The following is a 24,917-nucleotide window of genomic DNA, read 5'->3' as shown; positions in this document are numbered from 1 at the left end:
GCTAGTATTTTAGGAAAAACTTAAGCCTTGGCCAAACTCTATTCCCACTTAGTTCTGTAATGGAAGTTCCATGATATAGGTAAAATATTTCCCAAAGCCCTGGGGATAAGTGGAAGTTTGCTGATGCACTGAGAAGAGAAACTGGCGCTTATGTTACATAGAAGAGAGGGTCAAATTAACTACCTTTCAAGTCAAAGTGTTCGAGTACCTTGCTGTCTAAGGGAACCAATCATTAATCCTACATCAGGATATACGAAGATAGCCGTATCAGTCAAGATCCCCTAGTCAGACAACTCCTTGGTTAAGGAGTGGGAGCAGGAACTTTTCTAGATTTAGAGCCTCAGGTATTTTTTTTTTCTTCTGAAAATGGGAAGAGGTATTAATCCATGGGTAACAATGTAGTAATGTATCAGCTTTCAGCAACTATGAGCATGATCACAAGCAGAAATGCAAATATAAAAGGACTTAAGCATGTTAGTATTTAATAGCAGCACAACTGGCCTTGACTGAATGCATGTGATGCCTAGGTGTTGAGCACTGACATTTGTGAGATTCTTTATGAACAAAGACCCAGATGAAAGTTTCCTGAGATGTGTTATTGAAAATCATGCATAAATGCTCAGTCTTCCTGTTGAAAAAGCATTGACTGAAATATTTTCACCTTGGTGAGCTGGAGAACCTCATGTTTATCTTAAGTAAAAACTCAACATGAAAAAAAATCAGAGATAATTCAATCAAAGGAGACTTTAAAATGTTTTGTGAACACAGTCCTTTTTTATCCAACTCCAGGTTCAAGGAATAAAGGTTTTGCTTGGCTAATGAGGCTATTCTCTTTCCTTAAAATTGTGTTCTAAAATAAAACTAGGACTAATAAACTAGGGATGGGTAAAACATTCTTGGATTCCAAAACACAATTTAATTAATTATTTTTATTTAAAAAGAGTAATGATGGTTTATACTAGGGTATTTAGTGTTAGTCTTCATTTGGGACACATAGATGGTAAGAGAAGAGAGGTAAGAACTAAACCATAAAATTTCCATTTTATGGAAAACAGCATAGTCAGCTATAACCTTGAATGAACATTTTAAAATAACTGTTTTTGAATATTTATTTGCTGGAATGCTTTGATTGGCACAGTGTTTGCATTTGCAGGAACCATTGCATGCTGGATTATAGTACTTCAAAGAGTGAGACTCAGCTTTCAGCGTGAAATTCTGTGTATACGCCCATTGTTAAGGCATATTTCTTTGCAAATTAATATCCTGCAGAAAAGATGCTGATGAAAGAGAATATGTATTCAAATAGTTTCTTGCCTTGAAAAAAATGGTACTAAATCTTCTATTTTTTCTTTCCCCCTTTCTCTCCATTTCTGATTATTTTCCCGGAGACCCAAAAGGTGAAGCTGTAAAAGCAGGTAAATATTACTTTTCTATAGTGTGTCTTACAGAAAGAATTAATGAATATACAAGTGTTGATAAATACATATTTTTCATCAATAATGAGCAATGCTAATGTAAACCAGTCTTAGTAAACTGATAGCATTGCAGCTGTTCAGTTTTCTACCAAAGACTGTTCTGACTGGCTGATTATGTTGTTTTTACTATTCATCTGCAACACGTTTTGGTGAGCTAGACACAGGTGACCAGCACTGAGCAAGCTACTGTTAATCAAATAACACATGCACCAGAAGACATTGAGCAAAGTGTTATAACAACTGATTGGGCAATAGGAAGCAAAAATTAACAATATGAAGGCAGCCTGTTAGTTTTCCTGCTGCAGTCAACAGCAGATACTGAAATGGTCCTGGATGCCTAAAGAAATGCATCTTACCTGATTTCATTCTGCCTTGTTGAACAGAGTCACAAATCGACTGTCTATATTTGCAGGCTGGATAAAGGATGCCAAAAAAAGAAATAAGCATGTGTTCTAAGTGAACATACAATTAGATAAAAACAAACTACGTCAAATAAATCAGAATTTATTGCTGCAGGACTTCAGAATGGTCACATCTGATGGTTCTATAAGTCCATCCAGCTCCACATCCTGGATTGGGTTTTTTTGCTTATTTTTTCAGACATTTCAGATTGCTCTGGGAAAGAGGGTAAGAAGAAGGCAATTGGCAGAGGGATCCTTCCCTGATGCATTTTAGCCTACAGTAATCAGGGAATACTGGCAGTAGTTAGGGAATTACACAATTCTAATGCCTAAAAACTTTATTGAGAGTTTCCAAATTACTCTGCAACCAGTAATACACAAACAATTTCCAATAACTATTCAGAAAGTCCAGAATCACCACTGCCACTAAGAGTAGCAGCCACTGTTATATTATTAGATACATCGCATGCATACCATAAGGCACATTTACAACAGTTATTATTACAGGGAAATTACTAGGGAGATCAGCTTTGTGCAATGTACTTACTTTTAGAGCCCCATATTTCTGATGTCTGTCACTTAATCTTGTTTCCTTGCAAATCTTTCCAGCCACAAAGAAACCAAAGGCAGCTAAGGAAAAAGAAGGTAGGAATTTATTCTGTGTGTTCATATGTGTGGATAGGATCGCAATAAATATAGTATGAGATTAGGGTTTTACATGTATTGCTATTTGAAACAACTTATATCTTGTCTATGTTCATTTTCAAAGAATTTTATGGGAAAACTGTAGGTAATAATCTATTCCGCAGTCAATTTACCAACCTTCAACTGTACTACTTTTTCCTTGCTAGAAAAACCAATTGTGAAGAAACGTCCAAAAGATGAAAAACCCAAAGGTAATAAAGGGATGACAATCTCTGCAAACAGTAATGAAAATGCAAACATTAAGGTTTTTCATGGAAAGAGGAAAGAGGAGCTTATTCTTTCTAAATATGGGCAAGTAAGCCAAAATGATTAAATTGTGTATAAATCCCCAGTAATCGAACATCGGATGGATCCTTTGCGTGTGAGTATCAAAGATTACATCAGCACATCCAATCCAGCTGCAGCAGTGCTCTTCCTGTGACCCTCCCTGGCTGGCACAGCATTAATCTGTCTGTAGTGTCCTTCAACACTGTATTTACAGACTAGTAGGATTAGTAGTCTCCACTCAGTCTGCTGTTATTCTCCCTACTGAGACAGACCAAAGGTCATCTCCATAGCTTGTGTGATGCTTTAGATCACCAGCTTCATTTTGCAGACTAACTTCATTGATAACAAGAAGTGTTTTTCACATATAAGAGAGACTTCATGGGCACCTGTATTCTGACTAACCTATTACACACAACACTACCTTGATTTTTTTACTATAGTAATATGCAGACAAATAAATGGTTTCTACTATATTTCTAATGATAATGAATAATAACAAGGTATGGTAATTTATAAAGATTCATATCTGTGAGATGATTCCAAAAAACTGTAATGTTTCTCATCAAAATTTGTTTAAATAGTTCTACCTCCAACTGAAGATTAATTTATCATCTATCTTTTGTTTTTTAGAAGTCCCACCAGTAAAAGAAGCTCCACGACAGCACAACCTGACTTCAGGTATATGATTTCCCTTAATTGTAAAATAACTTGCCTTTATTTTCCAAAATTTTCTGGTTTGGTTTTCAGTTTTTGATTATGGTTTTACGGTTTTAGGGTCTTTTTTGTAAAGGAGATCACACTTGCAGTCTTTTCACATCTCTCAAGTCTGGGGGACAAGATGTGATCCAAGCCAGTTAAATCTATATATATTGTTCCTATAGAGAATTATTTGCTTAAATGGTATTGCTTTACCACTTTCCTAAACTTTTTTAATATATATTCAGCTAATTACTTTATAAACCAAATAGCCTATAGTCACAAGACTATTGTATAAAGGCAACTACATATACACAAAACAATGACTTGACTTTTTTTCAATCTTTTTTTTTTCAATTAAGAATACGGAGTAACAATCAGATACAGATATCAATTCTTTTTAGTGATTCTGTGAACTGATAGATAAAGAAGGTAGAATCTATGGTAGTAAACAGTTATTATTATTTTATTAATATAGAATTCATAGAGATGGTGCTAATCATAATAAATTACAAATAAGTTACACCAAAGATTTTACAGAGAGAAAAGAATTATCTTATGGAGTAAAATTCCAAATTCAGTATACAACAGGAATGTACTAAAAATTTTCTGCCAGTGGACTTTGTTTTGTACACCACACTCCTTTAAAACAGCACTCACAAACTATGTTGCTGTGGTTTTCACTTAACAGTAATTGGTATCATTAGTTAATTTATTTCTATAGTATGATTGTGAAATTATTCTTGGCTGGATGTATCCTAGATCATAAGCAGCTCTGTGAAGTCAGTTCTTTGTAACTGGCTTTGCAAACAGAACTTACTATGCAAAGATTTTCTAAACATTTTTTGTACATGGTAAAGAATGACAATGGATGAAAGATTTCCAGAAGAACATCGAAGTGATTTCTCTTTATAAAAGTTGTGTGTTGGTTATTGCTCAAATTGAGAATTTAGAAGTTGATACCAAATCCTAGGTCATGTATACTTCAGTGTGAGCTTGATAGCTTTTGCCTGGTTTATTGGCAGATGAATCTAATGTATTTTCCCCAGTATAATGAATTCTAATACCTTTTGCTGATAAATGGAAGTAGAAAAGGATTTACATATTCTGAGGTAATATAAAAATTTAAATAGTAAATCTTCTTTCAGCTTTCAAAATCTGAATAGAGTGTATTCCTGTATTCTCAGATGTTAATCAGAGTCCTTTAACCTTTCCTTGATTTTAAAATGCAATCAGATAAAGAAAAACAAGCAATTTTAAAAGCTGTATAGCTTCAGTTTTAGAACATTCCACATTTAAATAGAATTTTAAGCAGTACTGCATCTTTCATAAACAATGGTGATATATACTGTAGATGTTAAATTTCACTCTACTTTAGAGCTGCAAACAATTACTATCCTAAATATAAGAACTGGTGCCTGAACCCAGACTGAAACACTAACACCAAAAAAAAGAAAAGGCAATTGTTGGAACTCTAGGGTTTTTTTCGTGTATCAGATAACAAATGTATTTCCAAGCACACAGAAGCAGATTTTTGGGCTCTTGGAGTAGAAATTGAGGAGTGTACAAATTCAACTCTGTGGTGAAGACAATCTATCCATCTACAGATGGATACTTTTATGTAAGTCCTAGATTGATTCATGGCTCATACCAGAGCATGAAAATATAAATGAATGAAAAGTTGATTACGTTTAATGCAATTACCTTGTAATTGTGTTCATGGCTGAAAATTCAGGAAAAAATGTATTCTGCATTTGTCATACAGTTAGTTGAAGAGGTTGATGTTGCTACCACTCTATTACCGGAGCTCACAGATGTGCAAATGTGGCAGAAACACAGAGAGACTGTGATGGAAAAGCATGAAAAGTGAGCAATAGTGAAACTGATACTAATCTCATGAAAATTTATTAGTTAAATTAGAGTAATATGTGGGTTATTCCCAAGGCCAAGAAAAATCAAACTAGTCATGCTAACTTCCATATAAATAGATCTGTCATAAATAGACTTGTAATTCATGCATCTACCCTCATATAGTTCACAATTTTCTTGGACATGAGAACTGCTAATACTCACTGTCTAGCCAAACAAGTTGTACCTCTGGAAAATAAAATTATGATTAAACAGAGCTGGAACCTCATTCATGTGAGCATACTCTGACAGCACTTTTATTTAAAAAAAACATTTCTCAGATTTTTCCTCTGCTTCTGCAATGATGGAGAGCAATACAGCTTCTCAGATGTTTTCTGGCATTAAGAGAATAATTTCATCGTATTATGAGCAAAAGGCATGCAATGGCACACAGTGATCACCATATGAAAACCTCCATTAGATTAATTCATTAATTCATCACATGTCAGTATTAGTATACGGTGACTGGTTTATTAAGGTAAGGTTGTCTTTTTGCACTGTCTTCCTGTAGTATCTTTTCCAATGCAAAAACAATTTCCAAATCTGCAAAACCTGAAGGTTCTGTTTCATATGAGATTCAATAGGAGAGTCATTTGAGAGACAATGAAGAATATTTCCTCAGTGTTAAGGGAACATAAATTTGTTAGCAGTGCAACATGTAAGATTTTTTTTCCATGAATTGTTATTTTCAAAGAGAACAAGACTCTTTCCTTTGTTTTTTCCTTGGCTCTGAATCATTCAAAAACTTTGGAAAAAAACCTTATCGTTCTCATTATTCTAAAGTTGCGATTTTTGTCAATTTATTTAAACACAAACATTAAACAATTTAAGCTTTGTTCTATAAAGTAGAAGTATTGAACTACTTTGAAAATAGAGCACTATATCCAAAATAGAAGTCAAGAACGTAACCTCTGCAGGGCAGGTAGTTTGCATCTATAGATAGGTGACCAACTACAGATACTGTATTTTCTACTCTCCTTGGCACTCAGGCATATGATGGCTCTGCTGTTCTGTTAGCAGTTTCTTGCAGAACTTCGTCTGCATAAACTCATATCCGTGAAGTTGACAATTTGAATACAACTGTTTCAAAGAAGACGAATAAAAATATTGAAGAGGAAAGATGTGATGTACTTTCTCAAAGTAGAAATATAGATCAAGGAAGGGACCATTAACTGTAACAGCTGTGTCTCTGAAAGTAATAGAATCATAGAATTATAGAATGTTAGGGATTGGAAGGGACCTTTAGAGATCACCTAGTCCAACCCCCCTGCAGAAGCAGGTTCACCTAGATCAAGTTGCATAGGAACATGTCCAGGCGGGTCTTGAAGACCTCCAAGGAAAGAGATTCCATAACCACTGCTCCACTGCTCCCTCACCCTCACAGTGAAATAGTTTTTTAATAACGGAAATAGAAATAGCATCTTTGAAATAACTTTCATTAGAGATTCATCATTTTTTTTTTTCTCACCAGAATTCACCAATAAATCACTAATATTAATGTTGTCTTCTCTGGACATAAGAAAGTGTTCAACTGGCTGGAAAATAATAGAAGGAACTTGCACTCTGAGATGTATCAGAATTTTTTGTATAAAATCTGTGGAAATTCATTTACAGGATCTATGTCTATACAGGATATTCTCATTCAGTGAGATTTATCACTCTGCAGTACACTCAGTGTGTGAGCAGGATGAGCTGCACACTAGGCTGCTTGCAATAGCGGAACAACCTCCATTCTGTGAATATACATGAATGTCTCAACATTTCACGTTTATTAGAATCCTCAGGGCCAAGGATTCATATGCAGGGTTTCCAGTAACTTGATGTTAGCCATTCGACTATTCAGAAGTTGACTTTTAGAGATATACTTAAAGACTTAATCTCATCATTTTGTCTAAGTGGAAACATGGAGGAATATATGGAGAAATTCTATGCATTGACAAGAGATACGTGTTTAAAGAGCTCAGTTAAACAGTGCTAAATGCTTGGATGGACACTTATTAAGAATTAAGGTGATTTTGATTTAATTTAGTTTAATCTATTTTGAAATAGAATTGATGAAAATTTCACTGGGGCTGTTTTCATTCTGAATGAACACCCATATAATACATTTACATGGCCTAATTAATCAATTTCCAAAGTTAACTTGCATTAATCTTCCTAATTTTTCTTTTCATAGGAAAAATCATATAAGGGTGAGCTATTAGCTGTATTGTGGTGGCTAGGTAAAATGCAAGCTTTATGGTCTGATCTGAAGTTGATTAAACATCACTGGAAAACTTCTTATAGATTGCAATAAGTTTTGGAACTTAAAATCTGTGAATATTCACCAAAAATGCGAACAAAACATCAGGTTTTATGTTAATTATTAGCTTAGAGATAGCCTCTCAGCATAGTGACATTTTAATCTAAATTATAAATTGCAGACATTCTACTTCAATGCCCAAAGAATGAGTTTTATCTTTTCAAACAAAGAACTACATGGGGAGAATCTAGAAGCACAGTGTATTCCTGATGTGTCTTCTACAGGCTATATCTAAACTAATCTATTTTACCTTTGCTATAATTGGTAATTCTGTTGAGGTTAATCCTCAAGTTTAATTGTTTTCAAGATTTATTTACAATTAGGAATTACTGACACTGATTCTCAATCAGCTTTGCATTATATTGAGTTACTTGGACACCAAGCAAGCTGGACATCCACAAATCCATGGGTCCCGATGGGGTACACACACAAGTGTTGAGGGAGCTGACTGATGTTACTGCTAAGCCGCTCTATATTACTTTTTTAATATATCATGGATTACAGGGCAGGAGGATTTGACACCAAACTGGGAGAGTGGCTGATTCATTGGAAGGAGACTGTCATTGAGAGGTGCATCAAGAAGAGTGTGCCCAGCAGATTGAGGGAGGTTCTCTTCCCTCTCTACTCTGTCCTGTTAAGACCATATCTGGAGTATTGTGTCCAGTTCTGTGCTCCCAAGTTGAAGATGGACAGGGAACTTCAGAGTCCAGTAGATGGCTGCAAAGGTGATTGGGGGACCAGAAGATTTATCTTATACAGAAAGGCTGAGAAATTTGGAGCTGTTAAGCTTGGAGAAGAGAAGAATGAGGAGGCATCTTATCAGTGCTTATAAATGCTTATAAGGCAAGTATCAAGAGAATGGGCTGGTCTTTTTTCTGTAGTGCCCAGTGACAGAACAAGGAGTAACAAGCTGGAAGCTGAACATGCTGGAACACAGGAAGTTCCACTTGAACATGAGGAGAAACTTCTTAACTTCTTTCCTATGAGGGTGAGGGGGCCCTGGCACAGGCTGCCCAGGGAGGGTGTGGAGTCTCCTTCTCTGGAGGTTTTCAAAAGCCGCCTGGAAGTGTTCCTCTGTGACCTGATTGAGGTGAACCTGCTTTATCAGGGAAGTTGGACTAGATGATTTCTGGAGGTCACCATTCTGTGATTCTGTGATTCAGTTTAATATTCACCTCTTCAGCACACAATCATAAGTTTTCTTCTACCAACACAGTGACAAACAATTATTAAGTTTTATTTTTACACAGCATCTAAACATTATGTACATATTGAACTTTACTAGCTCAGTCTTCAAATTACTGTGAAGATTTTCTTCATATTATTTTGCCAACCTTAGCTGTGCCATAACCATGAATATGCTTTACGGACCCCATAGGCACACTTTTATTCAAAATCCTTTAGACATAAATCATGAAAATTAACAGAGTCCTTACCAATCAATAATAAAAATCCTGTTAAAAATATAAGGTGAGATATAAAACATTATTTTAGAAGATTTTAATGTACCAATCACACTGTTAAAAAGGTTCCATAAAGCGAACCACATTCCACATTCATAATGAATCTTCTAATGCAAACACAGATGTAAGGCCCCTACATCCTTGTTTTTAAAAGGGGGAAAACTGCTGGCCTAGTGTCCAGTTGCTATGAAAACTTGATTAAGATCCAGAAATGTGATTAATAATTGCCATCTGCCAGACATGGTTTAGGTATAATTAACCCATGAGCAACATCAGACCCTTGACAAAATGCAGGTGTAATTACTTTGCTTTTAAAATGGTGATGATGGTGACATTTTCCCTATAGCTGTTTAGTCATTGTGTACTCTCCATGGGATTTAGCTGGCACTCTCAGAGACATCTTCACCTGGAGAAACTCAACTTTATACCTTCCCAGGAGGGCACTAGGGCTAATAAGTTACAGGATAAAGTGGGTAGAACACCAGCTATCTATTCCTCTTCAATTTGCACAATTACAGATCCTTCACTACAAGAGTCATTGGTACTGGAAATTAATAGACAAGTTTTTTTCTGTTTTATGTAAAGGTCTGTTTCTGCTTCTGAATCCTTTTTACATTAAATCTTTCAAAATGGCTACTGGTCAAAATTTATAAATAATTCTGGACTAATTCTTATACTATCAAACACATCTGTTAATGTATGTAGCTAACTCTTGTGGCTCGTTCACATGTATGGCATTAAGTTTAATATCTGGAGAGCTTTACAGCCCATAATAGAGGGACATTTCCTGTTGTCATTGGAGTGCTGAATGTGAACATGATTTCAAATGTAGATGCTATTATTCAACCTAAATATTGTTCAGGATGTCTGAAGCCCATGCTAATTATTGATATACAAACACTATTAGATGTGCCCCATTACATTTGATAATGTGCTGTCTGAGCTTGGAATGGTTGCTTACATCAGACGGGAACAAATAAAATTCTACCTGTGAATACACTAAGGGAAAACTCAAAGTCCATAGAGACATCCCAGAAAAAAAGAAGGATCTTTGAAAATAACGTGAATTGTAGGATGAGCAATTGACAAGGTAATAAAAAGTTGATGGTTTCAATAATTAATTCATGAATTGATTACTTATCATGTTAAGCCTAAATATAATTTGCCTAGAAAATTATAGAAGAAACATCTATATTTTCTATAACGTGGGGGTGTACTGATCTAAATAAATAAGATATAAGCACCATAGCTTATGAAAAAAAAAGACTATAAAAAAATATATTCTTTAGAATGTTTAGGTTTAGATCCGGTAATGAGAATCTGAATGTCTAGCTTTGCAAAATGAATCCAGTTAGTAATATTATTTATGCCTGTTGGACAATGAATTCATTCAAAATATTTTGCTAAAATTAAACTAAGTGGCTTCAGGCATTTATAGATATATACTACATTTGAGCCCAGTCAAACGAAAAAGAAAAAATAAACCTCAGTATAAGTCTCTGAATGATTTTGTCAAAAATGAACGATCAATATCTAGTATATTAATAGTTCTCATTGTTAACAGTTTTGCCTTTTAGTTTGACTAGTATGTCTTCTGAAATTACACTGCAAGAAAAGAAAAGTACATATTATGTATTTCCATAACATAGCTCATTGAAGCAAAGTTCTATAGAAAATGTAACTCTTATACAGTTTTCTGATTCAGAGATTATTTACCTTTGTTCCAGAAAAAAATATCTTTTTTTCAAATCTCTCTTAAATTTTAGGTGGGTAATTCCTTTGTCATATTTCTTATCTTCTAATGAGGACATTGTTTAGATAACAGAGCAACTGTCATAATTAGTTATCAACATATACTTTAATATTAAACTTTTATCAGATGAAAAATAATCATGCTGATGCTAGAGTTCATGTTTCTAGTTTATTATCAGTATAGCCAAATCCAGTGACAAATCTTAATTATGTAATGCAATTTTTAATCAGTGAGACCAGAACTGACAGCAGGTGCTGTGAAGTTTTTCAAAGAAGCCAGCCTATTAAACTCCTACACTTCCCTTGTGTTTTCCCTTGTTCCTAGGACTGTGCAAATTCATTGTAAGACATTCTAATTTAACTTCATCTTTCATTTTAAGTGGCACACAGGCATAGATCTTATCTTCCTAATCATCAGCATTTAGATAAGAACATATTTGCACAAGTTCCATGCTCAATGAGAGAGGAACTTCTCCAATGGATCACTCATCCCTTTGAAATTTCAATTGCCTCTTAGCTTTACATCATGTGGCTAGAGATAAATTCAGAAGGTGTTAAGCAGGGTGAACTTGGGATTAACAGGGTTTGTCAGTAGCATAGTTCAAGTACTCTCTCTTTCCTGAGTTTTTATTTTCTAAAAGAAGTGCTACTGCTCCCAGCAGAAAGGTTGTTACCAAGGAAAATCACAGAATAATAGAATGGTAGGGCTGGAAGAGACTTTTAGAGATCATCTAGTCCAAAACCCCTGCCAAAGCAGGTCCACCTAGATCAGGTCACACAGGAACACATCCAGGCAAGTTTTGAAGAAAGGAACTAAACTCCACAACCTCCCTGGGCAGCCTGTGCCAGGGCACTGTCAGCCTGAGAGTAAAATATTTTTTTCTTATGTTTAAGTGGAACTTTTTGTGTTCTAGTTTCATCCCATTACCCCTTGTCCTGTCACCAGAAACGACAGAAAAAAGTGATGTCCCAACTTCCTGACATCCACCATTTAGATATTTGTAAATATTAATGAGGTCCCCCCTCAGTCTCGTCTTCTCTAGACTAAACATCCCCAGTTCCCGCAGCCTTTCCTCATAAGAAAGATGCTTTAGTCCCCTGATCATCTTGATGGCCCTGTGGTGGACTCTCTCCAGAAGTTCTCTGTCCATCTTCAGCTGGGGAGCCCAGAACTGGACACAGGACTCCAGATGAGGCCTCACCAGGGCAGAAGGGGAGGAGAACCTCTCTCAATAAATATGTACACATAATGCTACACATATACATAAAAAACCCCACCTCTTTTATTTATTAGCTATTTCAAGTAGAATTATTACTGAAATGTCGAAAGTGCTCACACCATTTAAATATCAACTTTGATTTCATTAGTTGCTTAATTGCCATATCACTCACTGATTCTCTCATCTGCCTTCTTCTCTCTTCTCCTCTCTCTTCTCTTTCTCTCTCCATCTATGTCTTGATAGCTGAATAAATATCTGGTAACAATTTCCAGGTTTTTTATATCCATATCTGTTAACGTAATAAGATCTCTGATTATTTTTACATTCTTCTTTGGTTTTATATAAGATTTCTTGAGCTGGGGAGCCCAGAACTGGATGCAGTAGTCCAGATGAGACCTCACCAGGGCAGAGTAGAGAGGGAACAGAACCTCCCTCAAGCTGATGGCCATACTCTTCTTGATGCATCCTAGGACGCCGTTGGCCTTCTTGGCCAGGAGGGCACATTGCTGGCTCATGTTTAATTTGCTGCCCACCAGCACTCCCAGAACCACTCACACTCCTTGAAACCAGCCCTCTGTGTGAGAGGTGTCACTTAGAGATCAAGAGCACACATTAGCTCTATGGAATGTTTGTATCATTTATTGTCTATCCATGGAATGTACTTATCGTTGACTGTTTTTCCATTTTCTGAAACTCATCTCTTCTCGCTCCAGACTGATTTCTATCAGGCAAGTATCATTTTAAAAGACCAAAGATCATTTAGAAGAATTCTCTCTTTTTGGAAGGCAAAAAAGTGCCTGTTCCTTTTGCAAAGTAAAAAATAAAAAATCTAAATACCCCATCATCCAGCCTTTCAGAAATTAATTCATCTTCGGTACCAGATACACCTATGTAAAAGCACTAATTATAATTGGTTAAGAAAACATTTCTATTCTGTTCTAGCGCTGACTTCTTTTTTGTTTCCTCAGTAGTACTCATAAGGGAAACTTAAGTAAAAATGTGGATTCTCATAAATTATTCCTAAACAACAGCAGAGGATGAGATATAAGGCTTTTTCTTTTTGTCTCAGCTAAGCTGACAAAACACGTCTAGTGTTCCACCACATGTTTTGCTCCTACTGTTCATCTTTTTTTGGTAACATTTGCCCTGAAGATATGAAACAATACATTCAAAGTGAGAATCCTTTTCAGTTTAAAAGACGCATTCTGTGTTTACATTGAATGTGGGAATTACACAGGCAGAACTGAATGCATTTGTAGTCTTATTTGCTTGCCAAAATTCAAATTGTTCTCCTGACTATGGCTTGTATCATAACAGTGTTGCAGACTCTAATGCATAGTTCCAAGGATTTTTGTATTTTTTGAATCAGGTTCTTATCTGCATGTTTTGCAGCTGAGATTTGTTAGATAAAGTGGTATAAGAAGGGCAACATGAAAGGGAAATAGTGAAAAACCTCATAGCAAAAATTCTGAAGCCATTTACTCCTACATAAACTTATTGTATGTGTAGAAGACTTTGTTTTGCTTAACAGGTTGGAATATGCTAAAAACAATTATACAAAAAGCTTAAGCCTCATCAGTCTTTCATTAGTGTTGGTGTCCTACCATGATAGACAACTTTTTCCTGAGCAGTCACAATCTTCACCACAGCTTCCCATCTCAGTCTCATCATCCTTGACAGAAAACTCAAAGGTGTTCTGCCCTCAACAATGCCACTCTAAGCCTCCTAGGATACTGACACTTTTTAAAGAAAAAGTAAAAACAAAAACAAACAAAATTTAAAAGAAAAACCAAAACAAACCAAGAAAAGGAAACCTTTCATTTTTCCTAGCTAAGTCAAACTCAATAGAAGTCATTACTATTGTCTTCATCTCTCCTGTTTTTCTTCTTTATCCTACATTTTCCTGGTATTTTCTGAAGACAAGTAATAAGTAACAGGCTAGATAAACATCTGAATGTCGCTCTGAAATGTTGCACTCAGTGTAACCGCATATTAGCCAAACAACGGGACTCATTTATCAAACACTACAGATGTCTCAGAAATAATACAATCAAGGGTGATTTTTAGCATTATATGTTCCAAATACACATAGAATTAGTTTGGATGGGACTGGGTTTTTCCAAACTAATTCTTCTCAGTGCCTATTTCTCAAATTTAGTAGTACAGTCCACATTAGTTTGTTGCTGCTGGCCAAGTTTCAAAAACATGATAACAAAGACTTAATCTTTATGTGAGTCAGACAAGACAACCACAAAAAGACCAAAAACCATATTGAATATACTAGCATTTCTGATACACCACTCTGTTTTCTACTATTCACTGTGACATTTTAGCCAATGCACACACCCTTCACCACAGTTTAAAGCATAGGAAGTCCTGGAGTCCATCTCAGTTTAGAACTTTCTCAGTGAACATCTACTTTTTTGTAATATGGAATGAACAGCAGAGGAAAGAAAGAGTCGTCAGAAAACCAGCTACATGAAAACTAACATTTCAGGTGCCAACATAACTCCAATTATTTTTCCAAACATAACTGACTAATCATTCTCTTTTAAAATCTTGTCAATGTTAATCTCAGAGTATAAAATTCAGCTTTTGGAACAAATTAGGTCAATTCCATCTGTGCTGAAGTATGTGTTCCTGAAAGCTTAAAACATTATGGCAAGAACTGAGACTTCACATGCTAGTACTCAAAAATCAAAAGGTAGAAAATCACCATGATTGTGAAAGATTAAGGAAGAGATACTGTCATTTATGATTGCTTTATTCAGAATAAAATATAATTCCTTTGAAACCTAATAAAGTATGTCATTATCACTATTAGATGTGAGTCCTTCTGGAACTCCTCAATGTATCTGAAAGTGATTGTGAAATGCAAAATCAGAAAATAAATGTGTGAATTTTGGGGGTTTCTATTCAGCTATCCTAAAATGCAAACATTCTGAGAGAGGTAGGACTACAACATTAGAAGAATAATTGTTTTAAATATGAAATTTTCAGCAATTTCTCAGTTTGTACACAAAGATATCTCATTGAGCCTTTTAGCTAATATCTTATTGATATATGGAGCCTGGTTTGTGATCACACTAGAGATTTGTGATCTTACAACTCACTTAAAAGGGAACGAAATTATACGGATGTTTTCTGAAAGAACATGGAATAGACTTATGGCCTCACTTTGGAAGCCATAAACATAAACCAACTCTTCCTTGTTTTCTTAGCTCCTGTCCGCTACTTTCAATGTGTCTTCCTAAATGGACCCAACGGATTTGAACTGCAATTTGCCACTAATCCCTCTTCAAACAAGGAAGAAAAGACTCACTCAAAGACTTCTAAGAGAAAGACAAGGAAACCAGGGCAATAGAGAGACTGAGTCCTTTGATCACTCACATTTTGCACTTTATCTTTTCTGCTGAGGTCCACAGTAGTTACGGTGGTACTTGTCATTGCAAGTATGTGATCCACTTGAACATGTGTACCTGGAAAAAGTTTCCATGGGACAGAGGCAAAACAAGCAGTAATGAACTGTGCCTAACAAATATAGAAATGTAGAAGGGCCCCATTTCTCATGGAAAGTCTGCAATGCTAGCAAAGCATTGACCTGATTTTGTGTGTGTGGAGGGGGTTAGATGGGTGTGTGTGTTTTCCTGCCTCTTTTGCTCTTCCTGGTTTTTTTTACCCACCTGCTCAGCATTGAAGTGAGTTTGTTTTCCATTTAATCTTATCTAGGGAGTGAAAGGTTGAATGTAGCTCTTATATCAACAAGATTGCAAGACTACCTGCAATCCTAAATCATTTCTTCTTAACATTCAATCAAATCGCTGGCAGGAAAAAGCATTACTGAGTCATGAAAATGTGCTCTATGGCTGGTGCTATTTTTATGTCTCATTGACCAGTGTAGTCTGAAGTTCACACTTACTTGGAGCAGCTCAATATACTATCAGTAAGTTGACTCCACAAGTCATGTTAATGAAAAATAGTTCTATTTAACTTGAGGCAGCAAAAGGGTGATCTGTTTGCCCTGCCTGTTGGTGAAATACAAATTTCACTTTCTAAAGTTCAAAATGAGCAGAGAAAGTGAATTAACATGGCAAATGTGAGAAAAGCCAGTGTTATATTAACATGAAGGTCTCAAGACACAAATAATTTTAGTACTCTTACTTTTCTTCTGTGGGTAAATCAGACTGACTTGCAGCAAAGACCATGTAAATGGAGAATATACTAGCCAACCACTTGCTAATAACATAAATCAGATGAAAAGCACCAGAAATTTCCAATAGGTAAATATATCAATTTGATGTAATATCAGATGAGTGAATAAAATAAAATTAAATTTAAAAAGAAAGAAAAATAAAACAAGCAAGCAAACAAAACACATATACACATATATACAAAAAAATCCAAGAACTAAAAAATAACACAAACAGGAGTATGTGAAGTAATCTTACTGGATGAAATTAAAGGATTTCCTCGCAACACACCACTGTTAATAACTTATAGATGAGAACTAGAGGTAGATATGTCAACGTTCAATCTTCTCTTGTGTATTTCTGCAGAAATAAAATATGTTTGTTGTCTAAATAAAGAGATGGGATGGCTTTTAATCTGTGTGAAGGCACATGACTGAAAATTGGCATATCAATTGTCTGTATGTCTAGTCATGTAAAAAACTGTATGTTTTTGCAAGCTGCTATTTGTAATTCCTTACTATATTTTTGCATTTAATCTGTGAAATGTACAGCAATGATCTTAGTTATATAGTTATCTGGTGAAGAGGTATGATACTTTTTGTTCAGCCTGGCTGTTTGTAGAGTCTGATCACACCAGTAACTATATACTGCTTTATTATTTTTAACATAGTTCAAGATATCAGCCCCTTCCCCCCTCCTTTCTCCCTGTCATTCTTACCTTAATCAAAAAATTGATTCACTTGAGTTTCAGATGACTGAATCTTTGACAGATTAATGCAATTCAGAAAGCATTGCAGTTAGTTGCACTGCTGGGTCAGGCTGGTACTCTGATTACTGGTCACGGCCTTCTGTAAACTGGGTTCTTGGTCTTAATGTGCTCTCAAATTGCACAAGTCGTGTACTGCAAAAGCTGTTATTACAACAAGCAGTCTAGACAGTGGTTTCTGGAAAGAGATAGGAACAGGTCCTGCCCTAGGAGTAACTCTTCCCACACTGGAGAACAATGCAGAAAAAAAGTGTTCATGGTGGATGCCTCCCCACTCACATATGATATCTACTCTAGAGATCTGGAGCTGCCAGCAAATATTTCATGGTAAAATAACAATCTTTCATTTTCTTTCAGTGGGCCTTTTTGTATTTCCAGTGACTTTTTTTCCCTTCTAAATTTTGTGATTTTATATATATTATTATGGATGTTATTTCCCTAGTTTTTTACTATGAAAGATGCCTTAAAATGAGATTATAATCTTTTGAAAATCAGCTAATTTAATTCAAATAATCCAGACAATATTTTAATATACTGTAAGTCATTTTTTTCAGCTTCTTTTGGCAAAAGAATTCTTCTTCATATATACTTAGCCTTAATCCTTTTCTCTCATTTGAGTTGGGACATGACAAGAATATGTTTCAGGTCTAATTTCCACAATGTTTCAATTAGTACTTTAAAGCTTTGGAAATAAAAACAATTAATATAAATTAATAAGTGTTATAAAATTCATATATTGTCATATATTGTTGTTTCCTTTTCTCAGTCATTGTCTAAATGAACAGTAGCAACAGGTCCACTCCCAAAGTATCAAGTATTTTTCTCTTTAAATTCACCTGGAAATGTTTAAAGAATTAATTGAATTGCATGGGTTTGCTCAAATTAGCCTGAAATATTACAAAATTATATGTCGATTGCTATCCACTTTGGAAAATAAAGAATATAGGCCTTGTTCCAGTGACTGTGGTATGCTTCCTTGTGAATTCAAACATCGAGGACAAGGGTTTACATATGTAAGTTTTCCATCCCTGCTAAATATATAAAATTCTGCTAAATATAAAGATACATTTCCTACAATCAGATTGGAAAAAAAAAACCCATTTGGTATTGTATTTATTCATAATGAGCTTTTAGCAATACTGAGCTAGTCCTTTAACAGACTGTGGATTACACTCTGACATATGAAAAGCTAAATGGTTGATGAAGTCATCCAAGGTAGGACTTCATCTGCACCAAAATCACATATGTTTGGCAAAGTTGTTATGTCAAATGCAACTGCACAACCAATCTAAACAAACCTGAAAACCTTCAATGACTAATTTGTAGTCTAGACAATTGGAGAAAATGCCCCCCAAGAAACTGAGGGAGTAAAAATGATGAGATTCCACACTGCCTCCCATAAGAACTATGGCTTGCCTATAACAGGAACTGCTGAAACATTAACTGGTGCATGAACAAGACTACAGTCTGAAGATAACACAACTGCAATTTCACAGCTTTGCATTAAGATTCAAATGTCCTTTTCCTCATGGAGTTTGATGACAGGTTTGTCGCTCCACAGTTTGGCTGTACAGGTGCATGGGTGTTTCTAATCCCTTTTTCTTGAAAATGTGCACCTTTCTCTGATGTTGAAATCCTACAGAAGTCAATAGGAACAGTAAATTTCCAGCAGCTCTGAAAATCAAGACTTGACCAAGCCCAATGAGATCAGTTTTGCACTTCTCAGCCAAGAGTAAATTGCCCACCCCAGAACTGCCTGCTCTCACTAGTACAGCCTTCAGACCTTGTCTGCAGACCTCAGTCCATGTTCAGCGGTTCACATTTCTACCTACATCACAGCTGGAGTCCAATGTTGTTCAGCTTAAAACCTTCCAGCAATTGGGAACTTTTCTCATGGCTCATGCTCCAGTTGCTGATACAATCTCTGGAGGAAGATGGGAAATTTTGTGTTAGGAAGCTACTCTGGTAATTAATTGTGCTGGTGTAGCAGGTGTGCATGCCCAGGCACTGGCACTGAGGGCTGCGGGACAGCCTCTCTGAGGAGAGGTTGGGGCTGCCCTGTGCCAGACTTGGCCCATTCCAGCCAGCTCCAGCCCACCCAACCACAGGACACAACTGGGCCCTGCAGCCATCATGGCAGCATGTCAGGGAAGCAGTGTATGGGCAAGGGCAGACAATGTCAAGAGAGAGAAAGAAGGAGAAAATAAAAAGAGTGAGAAGCAGCAGAGGGAGCACCAAGGTCACAAAAGGAGGAGGAGGAGATGCTCCATAATGGAGGAGGGATTCCCCAGCAGCCTGTGGAGGACTCACTTAAACGAGATCAGGCAAAAAGTGGGAAGAGGGCAGAGCAGCTGAAAGGAATCACCATGTGCCAACTGTAACTGCTGGAGACTGGAGTGAAGGGGTGAAATTGAGCTTGGGAAAGAGAAGAGGAAGAGTATTATTTAATATTGTCTTTCTATTTCCTGCTATCCAAATTAGCAATTATGTTTTTATGAGTTAATTTTCTCTGAGTCGGCTTTGTCCACAGCAGTAGTTAGCAATCAGCCTGCCTGTCTTTATCTCAACCCATGAGCTTTCTCACTCTTATTCTTCCTATTTTCTCCCCCTGAGGGAAGAAGTGAGCAAGAAGCTGCCAAGAAAACTGTTAGCCAAGATTCACTCACCAGAGCTGGTTGCTACACAGATTGTATACATCTCCTATTAAATAACAAATTGCTTTTTGTCCTGCATTTAAGGTGTCTGCTTAGAACACAAGACAGAACATATATAACTTCCACATTGACACACAGATTTATCCCATTGATCTCCAACTCCAGAAATTCACTAATAGATTTTTTTATACACAGCCATTTACTACATAATACAGTCTGGTTTAAATGCCAAATTCCCTCCAGAAAAACTTCACTTTAATTCAACATAATACGAGGGGTGCACTAAACACAGTTGCAGAGGAATGTCTTTATCTTCCAGGTCATAGGCACTCAGGAGAGAGGTTTTTATTTAGTGCTTTACTTCCACTTCAGCATCCCACTGTATAATCTGCTCAGTGCCGTGAGAAATGAGAGAAATACTTACTCCTCTAGGAGCAAGAGTGTTCAAGCTTCTTTGGACTTAAGGCAGTCAGATGTTGACCACCCGCATTTATATACCATCAGAAGCACTTCTCTCCAAGGATACAACATTTTGGAGGACAAGAAAAAAAGTAGAAGGATAACATGAATAGTACTGGGAAAAGGAGAAAGTGAAGGTGTGAGAGGCTGGTAACTGATTAAATAAGAGGAAATATCAAATGCTTTATGAGGATTCCTTGGCAGGAACTATTCATAAAAGAAGAATTTGCTAAAGATTCAGCATTGAGAAGGTGGTATTTCTTCCATCTTTTAGTTCTCCAGAAGGAAGAAACACAATAGAAATAAAAATATGAAGCATGTATTATTGGTACATCTGAAAAGGTCACTAGATATCTAGCTTTCATACCATCCATTCATCCTGAGTGAAGTTCTCCAGAAATTCCCAATTACCCAAAAAGTTGAGGAGTCATATTATTCATGTGTGGACAAAACCTCCTTATATACAGAATGTACTTCTCATTGCATAAGTCTTAGTCTTTCAATTAAATGATGAAATAGCGTGAAATGTTGTGGGTTTTCTCTTGGATTTCTATGTATGCTTATTGCTTGTGATACATTCTCTACACAATAATCTATGCTGTAGAACTTGCATCCCAATAAATGTGTTAATTGCTGTATTGCTGTAAATACTTTGTAGGAGTTTACTTCAATTTCTAGTCTTATCTTTTGTTATGATAGAAATGAGTAAAAATTTTACAACATAATTTTATTTTGCCTGGTTCAAAAGCCTGGCAACTTAATTTACTCAATGATGCATTCTTTTGGAAAGCTATTGCAAAGAATGCACTTTCCAGATATCACTTTTATTATGTAAGAGGAAAAAGAGGTTCTATTTTACCAGTACTCACTAGATACAATTTATTTATAATTTTGAGGTTATTTCTTTGCATGAATTGATTGTTCTCAAAGGGAAAAATATGTCATTGTCCAAATGACCAGTTAGACTGTTCCATTTGGTTTAGTTCTTTTTCTGTGTTAAGAAAAAACTAAGTGGTCTCATTTTCTATAGATGAAAGGATACTCTGCCCACTGGTGAATTTCTTTCTAGATTTGTTTTTACCTGAAATTTTCTCTTAATTTTCTCTCAGAATATCTAATGGTAATGTGCATGCCCATATCCTAAATCTTTGGATCTTGCTTCAGTCATGAAGAGGAAATTTTATTAGATAATCTTGTCTGCTATCTGAATCAGCAAATCACTGAATGTGGTTAGTAGTAGAAGTGATTGATTCTGTCAATGATTCTGTAATAAACAGTTTGTTCCTGATAAGTGAGATATTTGCTTTTATAATTCCAAAATTTTCTTGTATTTTTGTGCTAAATTTCACCCAGAAATACATTTATTCTCCCTTCTACCCCATGCTAAGCTTCAGCCAGCAGTAAGAGCAAACATTCTTTGAAACCAAACCACTCAACTGAAAAATTGTAATTATAGTAAAGGATAAATTGAAAGACTTGCTATTTTATTCTGCAGAGGAGCATTACAAAATGAAAGTCTTCTTCACTTGGGACTTGTCAAAGAAATGGGAAAATAAAGCTTCTGACATTAACAGTCTGTCATGGTTTAACCTCAGTCAGGAACTAAGCACCAAGCAGCTCGCACACACCCCCCCCCACCCAACCAGTGGAATAAAGAGGGGAATGAGAAAAAAAGAGTAAAAATTGGCAGTTGAGATAAAAAATTAATAATTAAAATTAAACATAGCAACAACAACAATCAAATATTGTTATGGTAATTGTAATGAAAATTATTTAACAGAGAGAAATAAAACCAAGTAAGAGAAAAAAAAACCCAACAAGATCCCAATTGATGCACAATGCAGTAACTCACTATCCCATGAACAATGCCCCTCCAATGAGCAGCAACCTGCCCCTCACAACCAACTTCCCTCAAGATTATATTCTGAGTATGATGTTAAAATTATCCCAGTCAAAACTAGGACATACTCTAATGCACTTTCCAGATGAATGACAAAGCTATGAATGTACATTTATTGTGCAATCCATTTTCTATGCATATTTTCCTTTCAGAAGGTGATCAATGTAAAGGAGGAGACTTGAGAACCATGCTGTTAAATTAGAGCTTAGCTGTAGTATTTCAAAGAAGAAATGGCATCCAGAGGCAACTTGATGAGAACCTTCCATATGCTGCTCTAAATATTGTATCTTCCTATCAGAGTGATATGAGCACTCTTTCCCAAAACAACTGAGTCTCTTTGTTCTCTCGTTGACCCTAATGTGAGTGTGTGTAATTCTGACTGGAGAAAATCTAAATAAACCACTACTGCTTATTGATTTTTAGTATGGAAGTCAATACAGTGTTCTGCTGTCATATACATACAAATTTGAGTGTATACATACGTATATCATGCTTCCATATCTACCACTGACATTTCAATTGGAATGACATGTTCTCTGATAGATCAAATTAGTAAACTAGATCTAGGAAGTTGGAGTGGCAAGCCAAAAAACATTAGCTGTTTTTTTCAAATTCACAAAAAATATGTTTAACATAATTACAAAAATAGAAAAGAAAACTAATTAAAGTATCAATTTTCCTAAGAAGATTTTAAGACTCTGTTTCAATCAAGCAAATCTTCCCTTCCAGTTCATTGTCAAAACTGTTTTTCCCATGAATGCCTTGACAACTTATTTATCATCTCTGGGCACAATAGAAGTTAATAGAATTCCATAGACTTTAAGGATATTTGGATCCAACTCTGAATCCACATTTTTAAAAGATTGATCATTTAGTTAATAATTTTGGAAGCTTCTCCAAAAAGTAGAAGAATTTTTTCACATATTCATTTTCAAAACAAAAGCAAAAAAAGGCTTGGGAAGGACTTGGAAAATTAGTACCAATTGTAGAGAGGTTATTAAATGTTAGATGTCATGAAAATGAAACATACAAGTGCTTCAGCTTCCAGGAAATAAAACCAACAGCATGCTTCTAATTTGCCTGAAATGTAATGATTTCAGGGGGAAAAAAAATCTAGCTTTTTCACTTTATAGCAGTGCAGTTGATATCTTAAAGTTTCATGGAGTTACATTTGTTGAGAATAAGTCCATGTAACCAAAAGCAGAAATATTGTAAAATTAATCCAGGTATGAGAAATCAGTTCACATATTTCATATGGTTGTTTTACAGATTCATTTGTTGGTGGGCAACTGTATCACGGACAGTAGTGATTGTCCCACTGCAATAAAAAAGTTTTCTGCAATTGCCACCATAAATTAATGAGTTTTGAGTATGACTCCATTTAACAGCTTTCACCATTCATATTGAAACCTCTGCTCTGAAGGGCTTCTGTTGCACACAACCATTGTCAGTCTTTTGCTTCCAAGAACGTACTATTCTCTGCTTTTGTTTAAACATATGCATATTTTTAGTATGTTAAAATCATTCTCAAACATTTGTTCTCTAATACTACGGTTCAAAAATAAAATCACTGACTAAATGCAAATACTTAGTTCTGGTATGGGAATGAATATTTTAGACTTGTAGTGGAATAATTATAAGCAAATTTTAGATTTCATTTTTAAACCAGTCACTTAATGTCTTAAACAGAAATTTTAAGTGAAAGAAAATTATTTCAATTGAATTTGGAGGCTGTTTAATACTTTTATTAAAATCATTGAATGACAGTATAGAAGACCTTCTCTAGTATTTTCATACAATTTCAAGGTTCTTTTTAAAATAATAGCAATCAATAATTAAATGCAGAATCATATTACATAGATGCTGTCTTCAGAGGTGTCAGCAATGAATGCGTTTGACACTGTGAATGACTTCTTTCTTGTTGATGGCTCAAATACCAACTACTTGAAAAGTAAATTTAGTGGAGCCACAGAGTATCAGCAATCTGAGGACATAACTTCCACAATCATTGCAAAAATAGCATTGCAAAGGCCAATGAGAAGAAATGTCTGTATGTGTGGATGCAGCAAGGCTCCTGTACACCTATGGACATGTGCATGCCAAGAGCTAAGCACTCTCCCTCAGTACACATTTGTAAGTTCATAGGATTTAAAACAGAAATAGGTCCTTATATTTAACCGAGTGGCTTTTTATAGATTGTCTAATAACTCAGGCTGGAATAAAGCACAATTATTTAAATTCCATTTTGAACAAACTAACAAAAGATTTATAGAGTCACTGCTTTCTTTTGCCATGCTGATGGTATTTATAAGAGGTCTGAATCTCCAGTGCTATCATGTCTCATCTTTTCACAGACACATCTGTAGTCATTTTAGGAATGATTTACAGTAACATTCTCCCATTGATACTGATGAAGCTATGTCAATTTATTGGTATATATGTCACTTAAAATGGGATTTTGCCTGCCATGAAGACCCACAGAAGATATGTATCTGGACAAAAAATATAGCTGTGGTTCATTGGGGAAACTATACAATTATTATTGTATTTCATCCTGAAAATCAGATTTTCCTTCCATTAAGACAGGCAGAAGCCAGAGATTCAAACAAACACCATCACTGGTGTTCTCCAGGAGAGGAGAAGATTGAAAAGCTATAAAGCTTTTAATTTTCGAGCATTGAGATATTTACCTAGGACAACATCTTAGATCATATTAAATGTACATATGTTCGTACATTAAAATTAACTGAAAAATTATT

At 35.5% G+C, this 24,917-nt stretch overlaps 1 protein-coding gene across 1 annotated transcript in view; it reads left to right on the top strand.

Annotated features, from left to right (window-relative positions):
- TRDN (triadin) overlaps window positions 1-15,553 on the top strand; it is a 231,466-nt gene extending 215,913 nt beyond the window's left edge. Inside the window, 3 exon segments of the mRNA XM_061989612.1 lie at window positions 2,728-2,876; window positions 3,430-3,526; window positions 15,411-15,553. Of these exon segments, the coding sequence (XP_061845596.1) occupies window positions 2,728-2,876; window positions 3,430-3,526; window positions 15,411-15,553 (389 nt within the window).
- The last annotated feature ends 9,364 nt before the right edge of the window (window positions 15,554-24,917 follow it).

This window comes from Colius striatus, chromosome 2 (assembly GCF_028858725.1).
Source record: "Colius striatus isolate bColStr4 chromosome 2, bColStr4.1.hap1, whole genome shotgun sequence".
In the NCBI taxonomy this organism is placed as follows: domain Eukaryota; kingdom Metazoa; phylum Chordata; class Aves; order Coliiformes; family Coliidae; genus Colius; species Colius striatus.
The sequence above is the reverse complement of the archived record's forward strand: the minus strand, read 5'-3'. Positions and strand labels throughout refer to the sequence as shown.